The sequence below is a fragment of the Patiria miniata genome, unplaced genomic scaffold (genome assembly GCF_015706575.1).
Source record: "Patiria miniata isolate m_02_andy unplaced genomic scaffold, ASM1570657v1 HiC_scaffold_7, whole genome shotgun sequence".
NCBI lineage: Eukaryota > Metazoa > Echinodermata > Asteroidea > Valvatida > Asterinidae > Patiria > Patiria miniata.
The window spans coordinates 27,254,400-27,277,782 of NW_024037074.1; the positions used below are offsets into that span (position 1 = coordinate 27,254,400).

A 23,383-nucleotide genomic window follows, 5' to 3' on the forward strand; every position below is an offset into this window, starting at 1 on the left:
CATCTGCATTTAGAGGGCACGGTTGACAGATGTATGTGTATGGAGGAGTATTTTTGCGCTCTATTTGAGACTCTTTGTTAAATATAGGTGTAGGACACTTTCCCCATTAGACTAGTATTTTGACTCCACTTCCTTCTTAAACTGTTGATAATTATATACCTGCGTACGTATCATAAAAATATCGTAGAGGGCGCCATCCATGTGTAGTGAAACTCGGTGTGGAGTCGAGGTTCAGGGGTGATGATTCGGTCACATCAATTTTTTTAGTCGTCCATCTCCCATTCATCACAAAAAAACATAGTAATAAATACATTAAAAATAAACCAATATAAACGCCCATAACTTCACATACATGTGCACGTATCCCATCGATCACGTTACATGTGTGAACAATAAAAATTTATCCTAGAAAATTGCATAGTCCAACCCAGATACGAAGAGCTCCATTGCAAATACAAAGCCTTCCCACAACAATGAACATTTATAGTCCCAATGTTAGACTCAAAGGTACGAGTACAGACATGTGAACATAATGGTATATGCTAGGGGTACTACACACAAGCACAGTCCCCCACACCTCTGACCCGGTCGGTATCATGGAAGTTACACTTTCGTTGCTTGTAAAACCCCCAAAATAACATGAACAAGAAATCAATCAATCCCATACCAGCCAGTGCACGGGCTCCAGGGCTGTCTCTTCTTCCTCTGGTGTCTAAAAATACATTCCGGCCGTCGGCTGTAGGACTAAATCGGTCTGATATTGATAAAAACAAGATATCTGCCGCTGATGAACGTACTATTTCTATATCCTCCTAACCCCCAACAAATCTGCGGAAGTTTAATCGGTTAACTTTAACAGCGCCCTCATTTGACCTTATGGGCAAAGTAAATAAATTATTTCTAATCAATACACATGTATGCGGAGGTAGTTTCGGAAAAGAAAATTCGCAAGCGTGGGGGGGGGGGGGCTCTGTCTTTTGAGGGTGCTGTTCATAGGTATGTGTGTGGGTGGAGTATACTTTTCTTTCTATTTTACACTCTATTTGAGACTCTTTGTTAAATAGGAGTATAGGATCCTTTCTTATTAGAATAGTATTTTGTTTCCACTTGCTTCTTTAACTGCTTATTTTTGAGGGGGTCAAATACATTTTCTTAGTTAAGAGTGTCACACAAATGAGCCAGTCAATGAGCAGCTTACAAGTGAGTGAGCACCTCCATACACTAGCTCCAGCTCTGAACAAAATGCCTGATGCCTCTTTCCACTTCTGCTTATCTTTTTTTTTTGGACCGAACTTTAGAGGTGTTGTGAGTAAGTGCCATCAGAACGACCCTCTATTGGTGCTGTTTTAATGTTGGTATTATTTCTTTTTTCCCTAATGAATGTTTTTTTTTTTCTCTCCCTTCTTTTCTTGTCCATTTCTCTCCTTGTTCCGTTTCTTCCATTCTTGTCCTTTTCTCCTTTCTGCTCGTCTTATACGGAAATTATTAGGTTTTATTGAACTACTCTTGATTTGTTTATTATTGGATCTCCCATTGTACGACCTCCAAATTAATCTGTTAAGCAACCAAATCTTCATTTTTTTTGGGGGGGGGAGGGGGGATGTTGTAAAGACGTTATCAAGATTTGTCTAGTCCAGTAGAAGAAAGTTTTATTTTCCCAATTGTTTGAAACCAACTCAAGTGTTTGAAATGAAAAAGTTACTTTTTCGGTCCAAAACTTCCGAAACAGAACAAGTTTGCTCTCCCAACATGTATTTAAAATAGGTTCAAAAGGCACACATGTACGTATTAATCTGTGCATTTACGCCCATTATGGTACACAAACAAAATATCTTACAGTTATATCACCTTTGGAAGACAGGAACAGTACAATTTAAGTATATTGGGTTAAGACTGAGATACATTATTGGAGGAGTGGCAAGCGATTAAAATTCATCGACCAAAAATGTTGGGGAACATGTCGTCCCTCCACCACTTCCATCCCTGGGATCAAACCCATCTGATTTGATGAACACACATTTTCAGGACTGATGACAAGTGAAAAATGTTATTGGTAACTGTAATTGTACCATACTGTCGACTTGGCGCGGTTCTACCGGGGCCAGGTGGGCTTGAGCCCCTCCCCAGCAAAAACAACAAAACAAAAGTCTACCCCCCCCCCACACACACAAATAAAAAAAAACAAGAAACAAGAATTGGCATACAAAATGGCAGTAGCAAATGTTAAAAGGTGACGTCACATGCAAACGGTCTACCCCAATATAAATACTCATGAGAAGTGGGCGTCTGTAGTACAGTGTAAATGATAGTAGGATTCTGTAAGTGCTCCCAATTGAAAATATGATACATCCAAGTGTCCAGAGAAGAAAACTGTATACATTTCAGCATGCCTCCCTGCAAAAAATCTGGATCCACTGCTATGGGCTTCAAAATCGCGCCTGCTGTCAACCAGACAACTCAACGACGCTTGGAACAACTATGGTGGTAACTAGTCCTTGTCCTAACTAGAGTGGACAATGTCTAGACCAAAAGAGTGATTCCCAAAAGGAATCAGTGAATTTGTTGGAACATAAACCGACTACTGTCAAAACATTTAAGGATTTGCCAGACACCATTATCATACATTATGGTAAATATGATAGGTCCATTTTCAAGGGCCATTGTGATGCTTTTAGAGCTTGCTCGAGGGGGGGGGGGGTTCATGTCAGAACTATTATTCAAATATCTTTCACAAAAATCCGCCGGGGGGAGGGGGGGGCAAGGTCCAACCACTTCTGGATACGCAACTGCGGTAGTGTGGAAAAGATAACAAAGTCATTTTATCAGTAGGCCCTACGGGAAGACTTTTTTGACCATGTTTGAACAAATAAAAAGTCCGTTTTGTCATATACCGAAAAATCAAGTAATCACTCTAATTTAATTGACAGTTAAATGTACATGTATAGTAGTCGACATAGGCTTGCTTTGATGTAACACTCTTTTGATTTCAAATAAAAATAACAGTAACTATTTTCAAAAGCGTTGCGAATCAAACTATCTATGCTTTCAGCGTTTGAGTTCTTAAAAAAATTCTATATTATGTCTTTATTGGTTTCTTTAATTCACATGACGATTTTATGCGCTGGTCGGGAGTTTTACGTTAAGTGATGTGAACTACATGAGCAATCAACGATCGCACGCATTGTGTGGGTTTCATTTTATCTCTCTACAATATCTGAAACTAAATCGTCGAATATTAAAACGTAAAATCAGATCAAACATCTCAAACGTTTGTTCATAGAGAATTAAATTCCAAAGAGGATATTGCTATTTACAGTATTGCGGTCATTCTTTGAAATGCGCTTAAAAAGCTTCAGACTGTGAAAAGCGACTAATATTGAGCAGGCAATGTACTTCAGGGTGGCTTACATCCATGCATATGTCACTTTACTTTTCACATGAAGAAGTTACATTTTTTCAGTTGAGCTCAGTGTTTCCAAAATTATAACAAAGTTATGTTTGTGGCTTCTACGTGAATCAATATTCAATAAAAACTAAATGTTATTTTATAATGTTGGAAATCACATTTTAAACAGTTTCAGAAATATACATAAATGGTGTCTTTACATGGCAATCGTTGAAGTGTATTTTTGCTTATTATTATTATCATTATTTTATTTTTTATATTTTTATATTTTTTTCGGGGGGGATAGCACATTTTATGATTTATTCTCAAACTGATGATGTTCATATCAGTTCTTCCCACCGGCCTATCCAGGGGCACTAGTTATCTCTATATTATTTGAGTTTTCGTTTGATATCGGTACATACCTGATGACCGCGGGTCAGTACTTCCATGCACGCATGCTCCGTTTGTACGAAGTAGGCCATAATAAGTGGATGAGTGTGCTGTTGAAACGTCCCATTCGTTGGTACAAACACTTACACATACTGTTCACTAAACGAGTTTGGTAGCTTTGAGTGAATCTTGTTTAAAATGTAATTTTTGGATACGTGTGTTCGCACCACTGTCAATGGTAACTCCACAGCACCCTCATCCGAGGGCTTATTGGAGACTTTTGAGATACTTTTTTTTTCTGGTGGCAGCAAACGTACCGGTCTTTTGCTATTGTTTGCGTCATTTTGCACATGCGCGCACATTGACTTAAACATGACGTGAACAACTGAAAGTACCGATGGGTGTGCTGCCACCAAGCCTCTCACAAGTTTCCTATCCATGCAAATGTTTTTGAAAGTGACCTAGCCTAAATTTTTAATTAAAAACGATATTGAAGCGGTCAGTAGTGCCCATGCAATATTGCAATAATTGGTGGGGATATGCGGGCATTTCGCACAAAGGCCATCTTCTCAATTTCTTGCAATGGCGCAGACGGTGAAGTCCTGCGGAGACCACACAATTCCATCGTTCCCTTCGAAGGATACCGGAGTTGTCTTGTTGGGGTTCTTCAAGGTGAAGTGGTGCAGCAAGTGTGTGAAAAGGACGAATAGTTCTTGCCTCGCAAGATGCTCTCCAATACAAATGCGGCGACCTAGATTTTTTTTCAAGAACAAGAAATAAAATAAAGCTAAACATGTTGTAGACATGTATCTCTCAGTCTGAGACGCATAGTAAAACATTGAGAGTGCTCAGGGTCGTGTTCGGAATTTATCTTTTGCTTTATTGAATTTAGTCACGTCTCAATTTATTGTTTTAGAGAATCAAATTAGTAAATTTTAATCTAGCTCAGTCAGACTTCAAACTATCATTAATGTACACTTACCTACTCCAAATGGCGTGAGCTCCTCGCGCGATTGAAACTTTCCGTCTTTGTCCAGAAATCGCTCCGGGCGAAAGCTCTTGGGCTCCGCCCACACAGATGGATCAAAGTGGTTGTGCCACAAGTTGGAGAATACCAAAGTTCCCTTCGGTATGTTGTACCTATTTAAAAGAACAGTGCAACACCCAATTTAGAAACCAAACGATTCCTACAAGAACTACAAGGTATTAGGTTCAGGGGTTGAGGAAGGTCTTGATAATACTCGTCCTTAACAACAGTTCATTAACAACATAGGGCGGTATACATCTAAACATGTTGCGTGCGGTGAGCCGATGTATTGGGACATTTTGAACCCTATTGATGAATAGTACCGTGATGTTTCAAATTGTGATTGCATAAATTCTAAAAACATGACAAAATTCTGACGTTTATGGACTCGAGCATAATTTTGAAAATAGGAAGGGTTACCGAGACGCAAAGGTCCCAACTTATATCACATTTGCTTTCTTACAGATTCAAAACAATGCTACATACTGCTTAAATAAAATGAATAATCTCTCGTGCCATGATCAGTGGGTTTTGTACAACGTCCACGAATATGGAGCTCCGCTTTACCGATTCGCCGTTTACTACCACGGGCGATACAAAACATCATGAAGCACACCACCTCAAACTCGTCGGGTGCCCGGCAGAAGGGCATATGAGCGTTCTGACGCGAAAATCATTTTCAAGAAAATTGCATTGAAAGGTTCCATTGTTCCCGGCCGCCCGCATTTTGTATCCAATGTTCTCCCACACGTAATATAAATCGTACAAATTTGAAACTTGTTGCAAGTATGAATCACTGATAAGTTTTGGAACAACTTGTATTAATTTCTGACGAAAATGTTTAAATCTAATTAAAATGGAGGCAGTTTTCTACATATGCCCTTTTGCTGGAAACATTTTGGTTATTACGCGCTATTGCATAAGGGCATATGCACATATGCCCTTCTGCCGGGCACACGACGAACTATTACATAAACTCAACACTTACCCCATCAATGTGGTATCCTCGGAACACATGTGCGGTACAGACATTGGTACGATAGTACCAATGCGCTGCAACTCACAAAGCACTGCCTCGGTATAGGGCAGCTCAGGCTTGTCAGCGATTCTCGGCATTCGATTACGACTAGTGGCGTCATCCAACTCCTTCTGGACCCGAGCCTGTACCTCAGGGTAGGCCATCATGTAAAGCATCGCCCAACGGAGCGTGGTGGCAGTGGTCTCCGATCCAGCAGCGAAAAGGTCGCTCACAATGCGCGGCAAGTTCTCGCTCTGCAGCGCCAGGGACTCAATGCCCTGTTTATCTTTCTTCTCCTTTTCGTTCAGGAAAATATCGATGAAATCGCGAGGTTATCGGTATCTTTCTCGTGAGTGTGTTCCCCGACGAGGCGATAGATGTGATTGTAGAAATTTTCGACCGCGTGAATGTACCGTCGAACGAAGGGCAGCATTCTTAGCTTGTAAAACACGGGGGACATTTCAATCATGCCCCGGACCCTCCCTGGACGACGTTGTCCGATAAAACCTTCAGGAGGCGTTGGAATTCCGGATCATGGTACTGGAATCTCTTCCCGAACACTACCGAGCAGATGATGTTGGACACGGCGTTACCTACCGCGTGTTTGGGATCGAAGGCCTTGCCGTTGTGTTTCTTGATTTCCTCCATGAGGATTTCTGCCTCATTCGATATGGTCTGCTCGAAGCTTGATTTGCCAACTCCAAGGCCTCGAAGCACGGTCATCGAAAAACGACGAATTTCTACCCACTGTTCGCCAGAAGACTGCACAATGCCTTAAGTTGGTAAACAGGATCAACAAAAATGTGTTGTTTTTTTGTTAAATTAATTGATTCATCTCTAACCGCAACAGATTGTTCAAGTGAACAATATAATAGCTGTAGGCTACATACGATAGTCTGTAAAGCCTGTAAAAAAAAATCATCATAATGCTCCCTACCTAATTTTTAATGTCAACGAATGTTTTAATACATTCAGAACCCCATTGAATAATACAAGAAACCAGTGTTTACACACAAGAGTGTACCCACTCAAAATAACGCCCTATTGTGTCCACTATGGCTCAAAAAGACAACTTGTCAATTGTTTTCTTAATGTGATTTAACTTTTCAGTTCAAAGAAAAGCCCAGTAATTATCCCTCGATGTTAGTATATTTTTTCCCGTGCGTACTGCAGTTTCTAGTGCACGTTGTAATAGGAGTCAAATTCACCCGATTATTTTGCTGTCTGTCAAATTTAAGTTGTTATGTGGTCATACGTCAGAAGACTGCAAATATAGCCGTTGTTTGAGCTTGATGACTTGTCATATGGGAGGAGAATAGATTACCCGGCCTTGTGACTGGCTACACTATAATGATTGCACAAACACGTGGTTGTTGTCAGAGGGACTGGGGTTTAGCTAGGATTTTCAGAGTTAATCAATATTCTTTGGTTAGAGAGGTTCTGGCTGTTTTTATTTGGGCATAATTTGAGTGAAGAATTTGCGAAATTGGATTTTTTTACCATAAGCAAAACGTGATAGTTCTTGATAGATTAATGTCTCTGGTTCAAACGAAGGCCCATTTGTCTTGATATAATGGTCTCACCTATCCCGTGTGGAAAAATCTTGTTAGTGATGTGTATCTCAGGTCTGCCGCTGAGTTGATGTTGCGAGAATGCTTCTTTCACTGTGTCGTACCCATGGAGAACTACAATAGATATGCCACCGCCCTTGACATGTATAATATTGCCATACCTGCAGGGTTAAACTTGTTCAGTTGAAATCTTTTATCCATCAAACTAGACTACATGCATACCTCATTAGCTTATTTGAGATACGACGGATACAATAGGAGGGCGTTAGTTGGTATGATATATCCGACATACAGATCCTTGTCATTTGATTGGTGGAAATCACATCACGTGACATTCGTTATTGCTCCCATTCACGCCGCGGCTCAAAAAGTACTATTCGCCCATGGGGAATGGGAAATACTATTGAACAGTTAGGATCATTCTTGTTCCATGACGCGGTATTTGTGTGCAAATGCATGCTGGTGTGCGAGTTCAGCACTGCGCGTAGCGCGTATTGTTCCAAAGAGTCAGCGATACAGCGTTGGGTTCAAACATTTTCGTGAAGGGGTGGTTAGGAAGAGAGAAATACATTTTCTTCCAGTCTTTATTGTGATAAAAGTTCAAATACATCAAATGACAAGGATCTATATGTCAGTTATATAAAACAAATATTAGGTGGCTTTAAATTGTGAAATGGGAGGAATATTATCGTTTGGTAAAATCTGGACTTTTCCAGTTCACACGGCTTCGCCTCGTGAACTGGAAAGGTGAAGATTTAACCTTGCGATAATATTCCTCCCATTTCACTCTGAGCCACTCAATATTTGTATATGGATAAAAAAGAGAGTTGAATACCCAATAAAAATGGGCCCACCTGTTGTGTCTGCCATATCTCAAATTAGCTAATAGGTCTCTCGTCAATTGTTTTATCTGGCTCCCCCCCCCCTCTCTCTCCCCCCCCCCCTCACCCTCTCTCTCTCTCTCTCTCGGGGTGAAGGTTTTCTTTCTTAGACATGAGATTAGAAACCTGAGATTTTGATCATATGATTCCATAGGTTAAGGCATTTCGTCCCTGAATAATCAGTCTTATTTAAAGGCGAAAGTATTTAAAATACAGTGTAGACTTTCAGCTTGACGTTGATGCGCTTGATGTTCCCTCTCCCATTGTATATGTGTATAAACTATAACTATAGCCATCACTTCCACTAACCTTTTCGTCAGCTCTGAAAAGAACTCAAACATGGTGCCTCCTGACATCATCATTTGAGGGAGGTTGCCAAGTATAGGCCAGCCCCATGGCCCTGGGGGAAGGTTGCGCGGTCGACGAAGAAAACGGAACAAGACCAGAAATACCACGATGCCGATCAGCAGTGTGCGCGAATTGAGAACGTCGATCGTAGCGAACAGCTCCATGTCGAATACTACAAGAAAGCATCAATAAGTAAACGTTTTAAAAAGTAAATGGTATGGATATTGTATTGTTCCAGGTGCTACGGGTTCGAGTCCTGACGGGGTCATGGTGCGTGTGCCCTTGGGCAAGGCACTTTGTCACTCATTGGTTCTCTCCACCCAGGAGTAAATGGGTACCTGTGAGGGTAGAGGTGGTTATTGTGATTGAATTAGCTTCCTTGCGCCTAACAGGCTGCATCGAGCTGCATACTCCCCAGGGAGCTGAGACGGTATTTGGAATGTTTCATGTGCCCAATGAGCAGGGGTAATAATGATGTAGCGCCTTGAGCACCAGTCCTGGTGGATACGTGCGCTTTATATTACATCATGATCCAAATACCATTTAGGTACGTAACACATTCCAGTAACCATCTCAGCTCACTAAAAAAAATGATAAGGTCGATGCTGTTATTGTGTAGTAAAGTAGTCAACAAATAGTCATACTCAACTTCTGTTCCCTCACAGGTACCGTTTACACCTGGACGGGGATGATCAATAAGTGACGAAGTGTCTTAACCCAAGCTTATATACACCACGTCCCCAGGCTGGATTTGAAACCCCGACCTGCAGATTTAGCAACAGATCATGAGCCCAATGCTCCAGACCGCGAAACCATGGCATCTACGAAGGAACACATATTATTAACCAACCAGCAAATTTTTCTTTCCAACAAAATATACACGTCTAGGTTTCCAGGGCCCAAACGCTCAAAACACAAAGAAATACATGAAGTTGAGCAAAACGATTTTTCATTCGATCGCGTTATTGGCAACACGCCAAAATCAATATTGAAACGGGTGTTTCCAGACACTTTTTTACTTAGTGATAGTTGTACCAAAAGGGTTGGATCTCTACTGAAACAAACCATAAAAACGCGCCAATTCTATTCCCAACTCTAAAAAGACCTTATCGCTCATTACAGCTTATATAAAATTTCAACCAATGGCTCCTATCAACACCCTGTGATACTTAATCAGGCCAGTCTAATTACTTCGGTATGCTGAAATGAAGATCGTATATTCTGTCCAGAAGGCAGTGTAAGTGGCACACTGATTGTCGGATTCGTATCTCCCTTGGTAATGACAGGAGTCTGAGATTTTCAAACCGAAACAAGTTGGTTTACACGCGATGTATTAGATCATTCAAGGGATACGTGCAACGTTGTACCTTGATTGCAACGTACTTGAAATTGATCTAAATGTGATCAATTTACATATAATGCACGGTGATAATCATCGTTTTAGGGGCAATGTCCTTCAAATGTTATAACATTTTGGACAACGGAAAAAAGCCACACTAGTAAAATGGTTTTGCTTTTTCCCTTGTCAAAAATATTATACTACGCGGATTGTGATCTATGCGAGCCGTGCTTAACCCTGACGTCCACACGTATGCCATTATTAAACTGATGTCATGTGCAACGTGTATTCTGTGAATTATCGCACTCGTACTTGTACTCGCATGTCAAAGCACTCGTACTCGAAATGACAGTACTCGTACTCGGGCAGCAAAGTACTCGTACTCAACATGTCGAAATTGTACTCGATCATTGGAGTACTCGAACTGGAATAGCAGTACTCGGGGGAAAATGGTATAGCAATTACTCACAGCGGCCTTATTTTATCGATACTTTCAGTTTGAAATGGTTGATTGACTTGCAGAGAAATCGAAGTTTCCTGATTTTCCTCTGTGAACGTCCGGACAAACACATTTAACTAGTTTTAAAACTACATTTAACTAGCCGTGAGTGTGTTTGTGTACATCGGTCTGACTGGGCCTGGGCCAATTACGCACAATGAACCAGTTTGCCGTATGGCCGTATTCGGAAGTACTCGTACTCGTACTCGGAAGTAAAAACACTCGTACTCGGAGACCTGTTCTTGTACTCCGAAGTACTCGTTCTCGTACTCGTACTCGGTAACCTAAGTACTCGGTACTCGTTAAAAAAGTACACTACTACAACACTGCTTAAAACATAAGGCTAGGTTATTCTACATGGACACAAATCAAGGTCCATTTTTGTCGGGGTGGGGGGGGGGGGGGTTAAGACATACACCACGCCGCTTGAAGACAAACACCGCGCCGTGTTACTGAACTTATTTGTACACCATATGAAAGTGTGGATGGACCGTTTCGAATAAAAGTTGAAGTTGAGGGGGAATATTTAAAGAGTCGTCCTTAAACCGGCCGTGTACTTACCTGTCCTGACAAACATGGAAACGCTATATGGTGGCATGTATCAATGACGGTGATTGTGAACAAAACCAGGCAATTGTATACTGATAAAAATCGGGAATGACCCCAAAGCTAACCATAGAGCGTAGGCCAGGATACCGTCTGATAAAACAAATAAACCATGACACAGAATGATCAGTATCTATTATTACCCTCGTCAAAGTGCACTCGCGAGACACAACGGGTAAATTGGACATTACGTATTTTGCTTGCCTGGCGGCAGTGTATCAGTTTGGAAAACACTGGCAGACAGGGGACCTGCAGCTTGAAAGTTCTAAAAGCGGATTGGAGAACAAACCATGTCATTTTGAAATGGGGCATGAACGCAATGATGTTACTAGTCGCAAACAAATGCTGTACTATAGGACCGAAAATATTATGAAGATGAATTTTCAATATTTTTTTTCTTTTTTTAGTAAGCTAAGGATGATGCTTTGTTGTAATATATAGATTTCCCCTCAAATTGGACTAGAATGCCCAACTACATGGTCCGTTACCATGACGACGGATCTTTTATACATTCCAAGTGTTACAAAATATTTTTGACAATGCATATATTTGATTGGGATTAAGCATATCTTAATGTTATAAGCAAAGTTTAAAAACTCAAATGAGGCTACAATGCATACATAGTCTTGCACCATTCCAGTTAACAGTTCATAATTTCGCAATAAATGTCTTTGTTGTGAATAGGTCAATTATTAAATAATTGCACTAAATGACCCTCACCTTAAGAACGTGTATCGCGACGCTTAAACGACTCTTACCGCGCCGTTGCACGCCGCACCCAGACACACCAAACCAAAAACTGCCTCTTAACCTGTTTCCAGAGAGTTGGAAACCTTGTGTGGACGTGGGCAAGTCCCCACAATGTATCTGTAAATTGGTTTAGGGTCATCTTTTATTTTTGACATCGCGTCAAAAGACACGCTGCGCTGTTTGAGTGACCTGAATAGTACACCATATGAAAATAATCTGGGACTTTTTCGACTAAGAGCTACAGTTAAAGAAAACATCATAACAAATATGAAAACTGAAGTTTAAAGAGTCGACCTAACACCGTTCCTGTACTAACCTATCGTGACAACAAAATGGAAAGGCTATTGCAATAGTGGCATGTCTCAATAGCCGTGGTTGTGAAAACAACCAGGCAATTGTATACTGATAAAATGCGAGACTAACCCCTAGCTTATCCCTGGTGTATGTTTAACAGAGCGTAGGCCAGGTTACTGTCAGGTAAAACAAATAGAACGTGACACAGCATGATCAGTATGTATCCGTACCCTCGTCAAAGTGCACTCTCGAGGCACGACGTGCAAATTGACATAAGGCATTATGCTTGGCGAGTGCCAGCATATCTGTTTGGCAAACAATTGGGAACAAGAGACCTTGCAGCTTGAAAGTTCGAAAAGCGGATGGGGGAGGTTGGGCGCCCCATGTGACTTTAGAGGGCGCTGATCAAAAACGCTGAAGTGTGTGGAGGATTATTAAGGTTTGTTTATGGTCTTTTGGGCTTTTTTGGTGGAACTCTATTTCAAACGCTTTGTTAAATAGTATAAGGACCCTTTCCCTATTAGATTCATACTTTGATTCCATTTGCTGCTAATTTTTTGAGGGCTCAAAGACCTTTCCTTTTGAGTTTCATCCAAGTGATCATGTCAGTGAGCAGGTTGCAAGGAATCATTGAGTGAGCACCCCCACCCACTAACTGTTGAACACATGCCTGGTGCCTGATTCCTTCATTTTTCTGAACTTTAGAGGTGCTTTCATTTAGTGCAAGTACATTGACACTCTATCGGTGCTGTGTTAATGTCGGTTATATTTCCTATTTTTTCCCGTGTAATTTGTTCTTTTTCACCTCCTTACTTCCTTGACCATTCAAAGATCATTGACCATTCGCTCTTTTTTTTTCATCTCCTGTTTAATCCTTCTATTGTTATATCAAAATGCACTGCCGAAGCCATCCCCTCCTCCAATATTTTGAATGAAAAGACTGCCCTTTTGAATACACGTGTCCTTTTTTTTTTACAGCGTTTACTCCACCCCAAACAAATATTTAAGGAGTGCCCTTCTGTTTAACAAGTTCCCTTTTATTTTACCAGCGGCCTTTCAGATGCCAACTTCGACAATTGTGCCGACCTGAAAAGCGCCACTTACATTGTCCCATAGTATCTATGACCGTCGAGTTTGAGCAGCGCCCCCATAGAAATATGTTACCAGCCATAGTATGCCAAATATCCGAACTAGGACAATCGCTGTGTTTGGGAAAATACTACGCCATAAAACAATTTAACTTGCTTAAACTACTGGCGGCTACCAAAAAAACTCTTTGGAGGCTCCGCACGAGAAAAAAATGCGTATACCAGTAAAAAAACACACCAAAATACCAAGAAAAATAATTATGCATCCATTATTGCTATGTGAGGCTTTGTGGCGCGAATCAAATTTTCTCTTATTAATTTCAGAAATACCACGTTTGGGCGTACAAACTTTATAGTTTAATGAGATTTTAGGTCCATTATTTCTCCTATATCTTACCATTATAAAAATTGTTATTCGTTGTGTTTGGGAATACATATGGGGCGGTATCTAGTATTTAAAAATTGGTTATAACAACAAATTGTAATGAAACAGTTCCTCTGTGGCACATCAACATCCCATTCTAAATCAACATTCAATGTGCGAGTGCGCGCACAACTGTGTGCTTCTGATATGGGGTTTGTTGCACTCAATACTGTGCGAAGAAAGTGATAAGGATTAACGGTGACCACGTCGTTTTATAGTGCGCCATGGGAACGATGAAGTAAATTGGACTCTCGAGAGCATCACAAGACATGCTTCGCGCTTTGCACGTTGAGGTTCAAAAAAGATAGACGACGGTATCGAACTAGGAGGCAACATTGAAGGGTATGCGCAAAATTAATGTGTATGCGTCCAGAGAGGATTGACTGAATTGCCAGAAAGATTTAACCAGAAAATGTTACAATGCATTGTTGTGTAAAAGATAAAGAACGAGATCCTTGTATGGAAAAAAGACCTAAATTTCTAAAAGGCAAATCACCTAATGCTCAGGAATTCCTTTGAGATATCTAGGGGATGTGCTGGAAAACAATAGTTTAGAGTGCACAAGCATTACATTCACCCTGTGGACTTCTGAATAAAATATGTCCACGTTAACCACGTGGTTAAGACATACACCACGCCGCTTTAAGGCAAACACCGCACCGTTTTACTGAACTTATTTGTACACCATATGAAAGTGTGGATGGACCGTTTCGAATAAAAGTTTAAGTTGAGGGAGAACATTTAAAGAGTCGTCCTAAAACCGGCAGTGTACTTACCTGTCATGACAAACGCTATATGGTGGCATGTATCAATGACGATGATTGTGAACAAAACCAGGCAATTGTATACTGATAAAAATCGGGAATGACCCAAAAGCTAACCATAGAGCGTAGGCCAGGATACCGTCTGATAAAACAAATAGACCATGACACAGCATGATCAGTATCTATCCTTATGCGAGTGCACTCGCGAGACACAGCGAGTAAATTGACACGACATATTTTGCTTGCCTGGCGGCAGTGTATCAGTTTGGAAAACACTAGCAGACAGGGACCCTGCAGCTTGAAAGTTCAAAAAGCGGATTGGAGAGCAAACCATGTCATTTTGAAAATGGGGCATGAACGCAATGTTACTAGTCGCAAACAAATGCTGTACTCTAGGGCCGAAAATATTATGGAGATGAATTTTCAATATTGTTCTTCTTTTTTGTAAGGCTAAGGATGATGCTTTGTTGTAATATATATGTTCCCCTCAAATTGGACTAGAATGCCCAAATACATGGTCCGTTGCCATGACGACGGATCTTCTATACATTCCAAGTGTTACAAACATATTTTTGACGGTGCATATTTTTGATTGGGATTAAGCATATCGTAATATATAAGCAACGTTTAAAAACTTAAATGAGGCTACGATGCATAAATAGTCTTGCACCATTCAAGTTAACAGTTCACAATTTCGCAATAAATGTCTTTCTTGTGAATAGGTCTAATATTAAATAATTGCACTAAATGACTCTTACCTTTTGAACGCCGCACCTAGACACACACTAGCACGTTTGTTTATTGTGTAAATCTAGGATTTTCTTTTATTCCTATTCCCTATTTCTTTGTTTGTACTTAAACTTTTTTTCGCAACAGATCTCATTGGTTTTGTACACATATCCTCATCGAGGTCGTCCTCGATTTGGTTCCTGTCCTCGATTCACAAGTGATGCTGCACGTGCGTATCCTCGATTTACACTATAAACAAACGCGTTTGTTTATGGTGTAAATCGAGGATTTTTTTTTTGTTCCTCTTCCCTTTTCCTGTGTTTATAGTCTAACATTTTGCAATAGCTCTCATTGGTTTTGTACACGTTGTCTAGCAGAGGAGTCCTCGATTTGGTTCCTGTTCTCGATTAATCGATGACGTTTCATCTGTGAGTCCTCGATTTACACCATAAACAAACGTGCTTAAAGACATACACCACACCGATTAAAGACTCAGGCATGTTTACGTTACATCTAGCGGGGACATACCTTTGTTTTCGTGTAGTTAAGAAATGTGTAAAAAAAAACTCTAGTGATAACTCTTTCGACCCCATTTTTCCTTTTTTTTGTACTTTGATTCTCTTGAGGGTTTCTTCTCATTTTGCGACAAATAAAACTAACCAAAAATTGCCTCTTGACCTGTTTGCAGAGAGAGTTGGAAACCTTCTGCGGACGTGGGCAAGTCCACACAATGTATCTGTAAATTGGTTTAGGGTCATCTTTTATTTGGAAGTCCCCACAGGGAATGTCATGCTTGTGCACACCACGCCACTTCAAAGCACACATCGCGTCAAAAGACACGCTGCGCCGTTTGAGTGACCTGAATAGTACACCATATGAAAATAATCTGGGACTTTTTCGACTAAAAGCCAAAGGTAAAGAAAAAATCATAACAAATATGAAAACTGAAGTTTAAAGAGTCGACTGTACTTACCTATCGTGACATCCAAATGGAGAGGCTATTGCAATAGTGGCATGTCTCAATAGCCGTGGTTGTGAAAACCACCAGACAATTGTATACTGATAAAATTCGAGACTAACCCCTAGTTCATCCCTGGTGTATGTTAAATAGAGCGTAAGCCAGGTTACAGTCAGGTAAAACAAATAGAACGTGACACAGCATGATCAGTATGTATCCGTACCCTCGTCAAAGTGTACTCTCGAGGTATGACGTGCAAATTGACATAAGGCATTATGCTTGGCGTGTGGCAGCATATCTGTTTGGCAAACAATGGGGAACAGGGGACCTGCAGCTTGAAAGTTCGAAAGCGGATGGGGGGGGGGGAGCGCCCCATGTGACTTTAGAGGGCGCTGATCAAAAACGCTGGAGTGTGTGGAGGATTATTAGGGTTTGTTTATGGTCTTTGGGCTTTTTGGTGGAACTCTATTTCAAACGCTTTGTTAAATAGAATAAGGACCCTTTCCCTATTAGATTAATACTTTGATTCCATTTGCTGCTAATTTTTGAGGGCTCAAAGACCTTTCCTTTTGAGTTTCATCCAAGTGATCATGTCTGTGAGCAGGTTGCAAGGAATCATTGAGTGAGCACCCCCACCCACTAACTGTTGAACACATGCCTGGTGCCTGATTCCATCATTTTTCTGAACTTTAGAGGTGCTTTCATTTGGTGCAAGTACATTGACATTCTATCGGTGCTGTGATAATGTCGGTTATATTTCCTATTTTTTCCCGTGTAATTTGTTCTTTTTCACCTCCTTACTTCCTTGACCATTCAAAGATCGTTGACCATTCGCTCTTTTTTCATCTCCTGTTCATCCTTCTATTGTTATATCAAAATGCACTGCCGAAGCCATCCCCTCCTCCAATATTTTAAAAAGACTGCCCTTTTGTATACACGTGTCCTTTTTTCACCAGCGTTTACTCCACCCCAAACAAATATTTAAGGAGTGCCCTTCTGTTTAACAAGTTCCCTATTATTTTACCAGCGGCCTTTCAGATGCCAACTTCGGCAATGTGCCGACCTGAAAAGCGCCACCTATATTGTCCCATAGTATCTATGACCGTCCGGTTTGAGCAGCGCCCCCATAGAAATATGTTACCAGCCATATTATGCCAAATATCCGAACTAGGACAATCGTTGTGTTTGGGAAAATACTACGCCATAAAACAACTTAACTTGCTTAAACTACTGACGGCTACCAAAAAAACTCTTTGGAGGCTCCGCACGAGAAAAAAAATGCGTATACCAGTAAAAAAAAACACCAAAATACCAAGAAAAATAATTATGCATCCATTATTGCTATGTGAGGCTTTGTGGCGCGAATCAAATTTCCTCTTATTAATTTCAGTAATACCACGTTTGGGCGTACAAACTTGATAGTTTAATGAGATTTTAGGTCCATTATTTCTCCTATATCTTACCATTATTAAAATTGTTATTCGTTGTGTTTGGGAATACATATGGGGCGGTATCTAGTATTTAAAAATTGGTTATAACAACAAATTGTAATGAAACAGTTCCTTTGTGGCACATGAACGCAATGTTACTAGTCGCAAACAAATACTGTACTCTAGGGCCGAAAATATTATGAAGATGAATTTTCAATATTTTTCTTCTTCTTTTTGTAAGGCTAAGGATGATGCTTTGTTGTAATAAATAGATTTCCCCTCGAATTGGACTAGAATGCCCAAATACATGGTCCGTTACTTTGTGCGCCATGGGAACGATGAAGTAAATTGGACTCTCGAGAGCATCACAAGACATGCTTCGCGCTTTGCACGTTGAGGTTCAAAAAAGATAGACGACGGTGTCGAACTAGGAGGCAACATTAAGCAATTCTGTCACCATGGTTTTGAAGGGTATGCGCAAAATTAATGTGTATGCGTCCAGAAAGGATTGACTGAATTGCCAGAAAGAATTAACCAGAAAATGTTACAATGCATTGTTGTGTTAAAAATAAAGAACGAGATCCTTGTATGGAAAAAAAAGACCCTAGTTTCTAAAAGGCAAAATCGCCTAGTGCTCAGGAATTCCTTTGAGATATCTAGAGGATGTGCTGGGAAACAATAGTTTAGAGTGCACAAGCATTACATTCACCCTGTGGACTTCTGAATAAAATATGTCCACGTTAACCAGGTAGAAGCGACGTTGTGGGGCATTTTGGGGTAGGTTTATCCGTCGCAAAATGAAGAGAAACACACAAGGGAATCATAGAAGAAAACATTGGGTTGCAAGAGTTTTTAATAGTATGAGTAACATAAGTAATTTTCCCAGGCTTTTCTGAAACTACACAAAGAATGTCCACACTATGTATGTGGCGTAAACATGTATGTGTATACGGTATTGTTACACGGGTTGTTATTCTAAGGATATAAAAAAAAAAAAATACAAATTTAACAGGTTCTATAAAAACGGGGTTTAATTTATACAATATGAAAAATTCATTGTATGCATACCCATCCGATAATGATTTTGCTTTTGAGTTTTGAAATATTGATGAGTAATTTACATTCTTGATCAACTATTAACAAGACACAGACAAAACAATTTGTGCGATACCAGCATGATAATTAATGCATGCATAATGCCATCTGTTATGCAAACAAAAGATTATTGTGCACGGCTATTAATATGCAAGAAATAAAAAGCAAGTACAGACAGTGGCGAGCGCTAGTAAAACATTTTGAGTTAAACGACTACGACACCAACCGGTGCACACCACCTATCTGTGAGTCTTTCTGGCCGCTGGCAAAATGAAATCCAGTTCGGCAGGTGATGGTTTGTACAATGTGTATGTGACCTAAAAAAAAGAGTTCATTTCGGGAGTAAATTGCTGCAAATACATTACTTTAAAAGGTCGTGTTTAACACTCAACGCTATCAATCAACAATTTGAAGTGTTTTTAGGTGAACCATTTTATGTTTGTTTACAAAAGGCCTACTTTTATATTTAGAGCAACCAGTGGAATTAACATTTCGAACAACCAGTGGAAAATGTGCTTCGCATTGCTGATACAATTTCCGTCAACCTGTCGCAAGCATCGTTACCAAAGCAGAAAAAAGTGTAACATGATCATACATACAATGTTTCCAGTTGCACTTGGTTAATTATATATCATGTTCTGTTCTTAAGGGAATTGAAGTATCACATAAGCCTGTATTGTCTTGTATGTTCTTTTTGTTGAGGTAGGGAAAACGCCATATGTTATGCAAGAAATATTAATGTGCATATTTTAATGTGGTTTGAAATAATTTTTCAGCAAATTAAAAAAAGTACAGCAGCGCAATTCCATTGTGTTCGAGTATAAATAAGCAGAGGCTGCGCTCAAATGTTGCGCTCTATCAGCCGTTGTTCGACATACGTTTGACGAAGTTGCGCACACATCAATAAAATAACTTGGAGAGTGCAATTTCTCAGGATTGAGAATTCATATTGACGCATCACGATCGTGAGAGGTAAAGATATTGGTAGTTAAACAGTTGCGCGCAGGCGCAACATACGTGGTGGACTAACTGCTGATCGACCAATGTTTCTCGATCAAGCTTGCCCTATGTACTAAATAGTTCACTTCCCCCAGGAACGGGTTTTATTCTGCTTGACGGAGTTGGAACCGCACAGACAGTCTTGAGCGCAAGTAAAACATTTTTGATTTAAACAACTACGACACCAACCGGTACAAACGATGTATCCTATCTTTCGGTATGCTTTTCTGGCCGCTGGCATACTGATAGCGAGTTCAAAAGCTGAAGGTTTGTACAATGGGACCTTAAACGTTAATTGAAAAGTTCGTGTTAAAAAGTCGACGCTGTTATGCACTTTATGTGAATCAATCATCAATTTGAACCATTTTGTGTTTCAATCACCGTTTACAACAAACCTACCGGTTATTCCTCTTTTTAGAATTGCCAGGGAAAATTCTGTTTCGCAGTGCTTACAAAAACTTTCCGTTATTCCGTTGCAAGCATCGTTACCAACACGAGAAGACTAACTGTTATATGCAAATAAATAATTTGTTTGCAGTTGCATTTGCTTTATTATATCATGTTGTGGTCTTGTTTACATTTAAATGATCAAGAAGGAAAGTTGATAGAAACATAAGTATGTATTGTCTCGTACATTTGGTCTTTTCAAGATAACGTGACGGCAAAAATTAACGCGGAGAGTGCGAAATACATCCAGCTCTGTGAAAACAACGACATTGACGGCGTCCTCGATTTGTTTACCGATGACCTGATTGTCATGCAAGAAGGGTACCCCACTGCCATAGGGAAAAACGGTAAGCAGTTTTTTGTTTGTTTCAGTGTTTTAAAGCGACATATTATCTCAATGACTTATTGTTTCCCGTGTGCCCCCAAAAATGCCATTTCTAACGTCAGAAGCCCTAGAAAGATGTTAATATTTGGCAATCTTACAGTCGGCACATGATCTCCCAGGTGTGGGTGTTTTTTTTTGGATTGAAGTTGGAAGCAGAAAATAAAAATACTTCAAATTTGGTGTGAAGATACAGACATCCGTGTTTTGTACATTATTGCAAAGTCAATACAATATCCAACAATCCACAAAACGATGCAAAGTGGACGGAGGGGCGAAAGTATTCAATTGTGTTTCATTTTTCCCATAGATGCAAAGCAATACTTCTCATGGATTAACGATGTCAAGACGATGACCATCGACACTAAAGAAGGGTCTCCGCTGAACAGCTGCTCGGGAGATAACTTCGTCTTTGAGCGCACGGAAATTAAGTCCATCAGCAGTACAGATCAAGTCAGCAAAGGAAAGTCAGTACATTGAAAACTGTGTTTATTAGGATGGTACTAAATTTCGAAATCCGGTGCGAATCCAGTTGACTTCAGTTAAGGCCGTAATATTCCAGTACTAGATAATCTGTCACACAGACATATCATGATTGACCTGTCTTTAATTTTGATTTGTTTTTCTTTTCTCTCTTTTAGGAGTTTGGCTATTTGGAAGAAAGTTGGTGACAGTTACAAGATGTACACCCACATGTACAACTCTGACTAAGGTAACGATACATTCGTAACGCAAGTGCTAAATTGACGTGAAATTAATTCAGAAGTAAAACTTATAGTGATTTACTCGTTACACAATTTTAGTGCACCACTTATACATGTATAAATGGATCTCTAATCATTGCGTTCAAACACCCCAGCCTCCCCATTGTGGACAATTCTGTATCTGATACTGCTTTGCACTTATGTAATTAGAACAAATTTGGAAAAATGAATAAATTATAGAAACAAGCGCAGGACCTGTGGGATGCCTAACCGGTATTACATTCCAAATTGTTGTTACAGTTTATCTATCAGATTTTCAAAATAGTTGGTTTCTTATTGGGCTTTATTTGGGGTCTTGGTTTTTAATAACGACTATATTATATAAAAGATCATTTTGGCGATAGATATGCGTCATTTCAGGTAGCGATTTAAACATCTTAAATGTTAAAGTATTCTCCGATAAGTGGTACAGGGATTAAAAAATAGGTTTTTAAACTTTTCTTTGTTTAACACAAATATTTGAAGTTAAGATATTAAACATGTCTTCATTAAATTATAAAGGTTTAATCTGTTCAATCTTCTGCGTGTGGGAATACTGTGCGGCGTAGACCTTCGTTTTCAGCTACTTTTCACAGTTTATGTTTCAGTAAACAGAAAACTGTTTGATCGAGACATTCCCGGCACAATCCCGGCCACTAGCATACTACTGATAGCCAGCTCAGTTTATGTTTTGTACAATTTTACCTGAAAAAGTAAAGTTCGTTTTTGACAGAATATTGCTGCAAGTGCTATGAATTTAAAAACTCATGTTGAAAACTTGAAGCTGTCGATCGACAATTTGAACTGAACTAATTTTGTGTAGGCCTATCAATATCGTTTACAACATTGGTATATGTGCATTAAACGAAATATAATTTGATCGATAAATTCTCTACTTTTCAATGTTGGTGTAAAGTGTTATATAACTGCCAACTACATCGGCTAAGGCAACCTTTTGCTACACGCGAATTGTCAGCTTGTACTAATGACTCCCTGATCGACTGCGTGAGTGACTGCCGCACTGACTGACTGACTGACTGACTGACTGACTGACTCCCCTACCTCCCCGACTCCCCGACTGACTGACTGACTGACTGACTGAGTTACCCAGCATGACTAATGTCATAGCTTTGACTTTAGGAGCTAGCAGCACTAAGTACACCTTGTCTTGATTTGAAATGTAAATGTAAGTTTGAGTTGGGAAAATACAATATAGGAGTTTCTCCATGAGCCTTGCCTAATCAACATGGTTTTATAAGCACAATCGGCCTGATAGCCCTGAGGAGTAAGTTTGAATTTCCAAAAACATCCACAATCTGCGTAAAAATGTCGGGGTTTGGACTTTGTTACACATTCGAAGCTAGGAACAGCGACCACATTGATGCCTGTTGTAGTCTTGTGAATACTACATATTGGACTGTACATGTTCATCCGTAGGTCATGAGTTGGAATCCCACTGGGTATTTTTGGCTGTTTTGGCAACTTGCCGAAACAGCCCGATTGGGATGAAACTTGATTTGTACCTAGACCGGGAGGTGTTAAAGATGTAAATTGAAGTGATGTCATGATGACGTTATCACATGACATGTGGCCTACATTAATGGTGCATTTTTCTAAGGCCTATCAAAAGAACTATAGGTCCGATTTTGCAGTAGCTTGGTATGTACCTACATTGGGATGTGCAATAACTATCAGTGTATAACATGACTTGAACATGCATTAACAAAATGCCGAAACATAACAAAAAAGTCCGAGAGCCTTACTTGCAACTCAAAGTGCTTCGATATATGTTGAGTATGTTGTTATTAATAGGCCTAAATGATATGATTTTATTCGATCACAAGTGATCATAGGCAAATATTAAAGATTTAGTTCCAGTATGCTCTTTTAATAGCTGGTTGTCTTATACTGTGTAGTAGGCAAATAGTTTGTTTCGCATGCCTGTTTTACAGTAGCCAAAAAAAAGAATCAAAATGAAGACTTGGTGGTGGCTACAATTTGTATTAATCTGTTCATTACTTTACGCGTGAGTGTCACTCCTTGGTATCTACTACCGTACTGCATATCATCCCTATAACTGCTTTGCGTATCCTAACAGTAGCGGTTGCCTGTCACTTTGTTGATTGCGACTATACTATCAGGGAGTTACTGACGATACGAAGCAGATATTTAGTGTGTGGAGACAGGAAGACAGCGAGAAAGCCTGGAAAGCA

General features: G+C 39.9%; 1 protein-coding gene and 1 pseudogene across 1 annotated transcript; one reads left to right on the plus strand and one right to left on the minus strand.

Annotated features, from left to right (window-relative positions):
* Window positions 1-2,912: 2,912 nt before the first annotated feature.
* LOC119718793 lies at window positions 2,913-11,127 on the minus strand (annotated as a pseudogene).
* A 7,620-nt stretch (window positions 11,128-18,747) lies between these two features.
* On the plus strand, window positions 18,748-21,716 carry LOC119745068. Its single transcript, XM_038221290.1, has 4 exons — window positions 18,748-18,844; window positions 20,249-20,392; window positions 20,738-20,894; window positions 21,069-21,716. Exons 1-4 carry the CDS (start codon window positions 18,748-18,750, stop codon window positions 21,136-21,138), a joined length of 468 nt encoding a protein of 155 aa, XP_038077218.1. The 3' UTR covers window positions 21,139-21,716.
* Window positions 21,717-23,383: the final 1,667 nt, after the last annotated feature.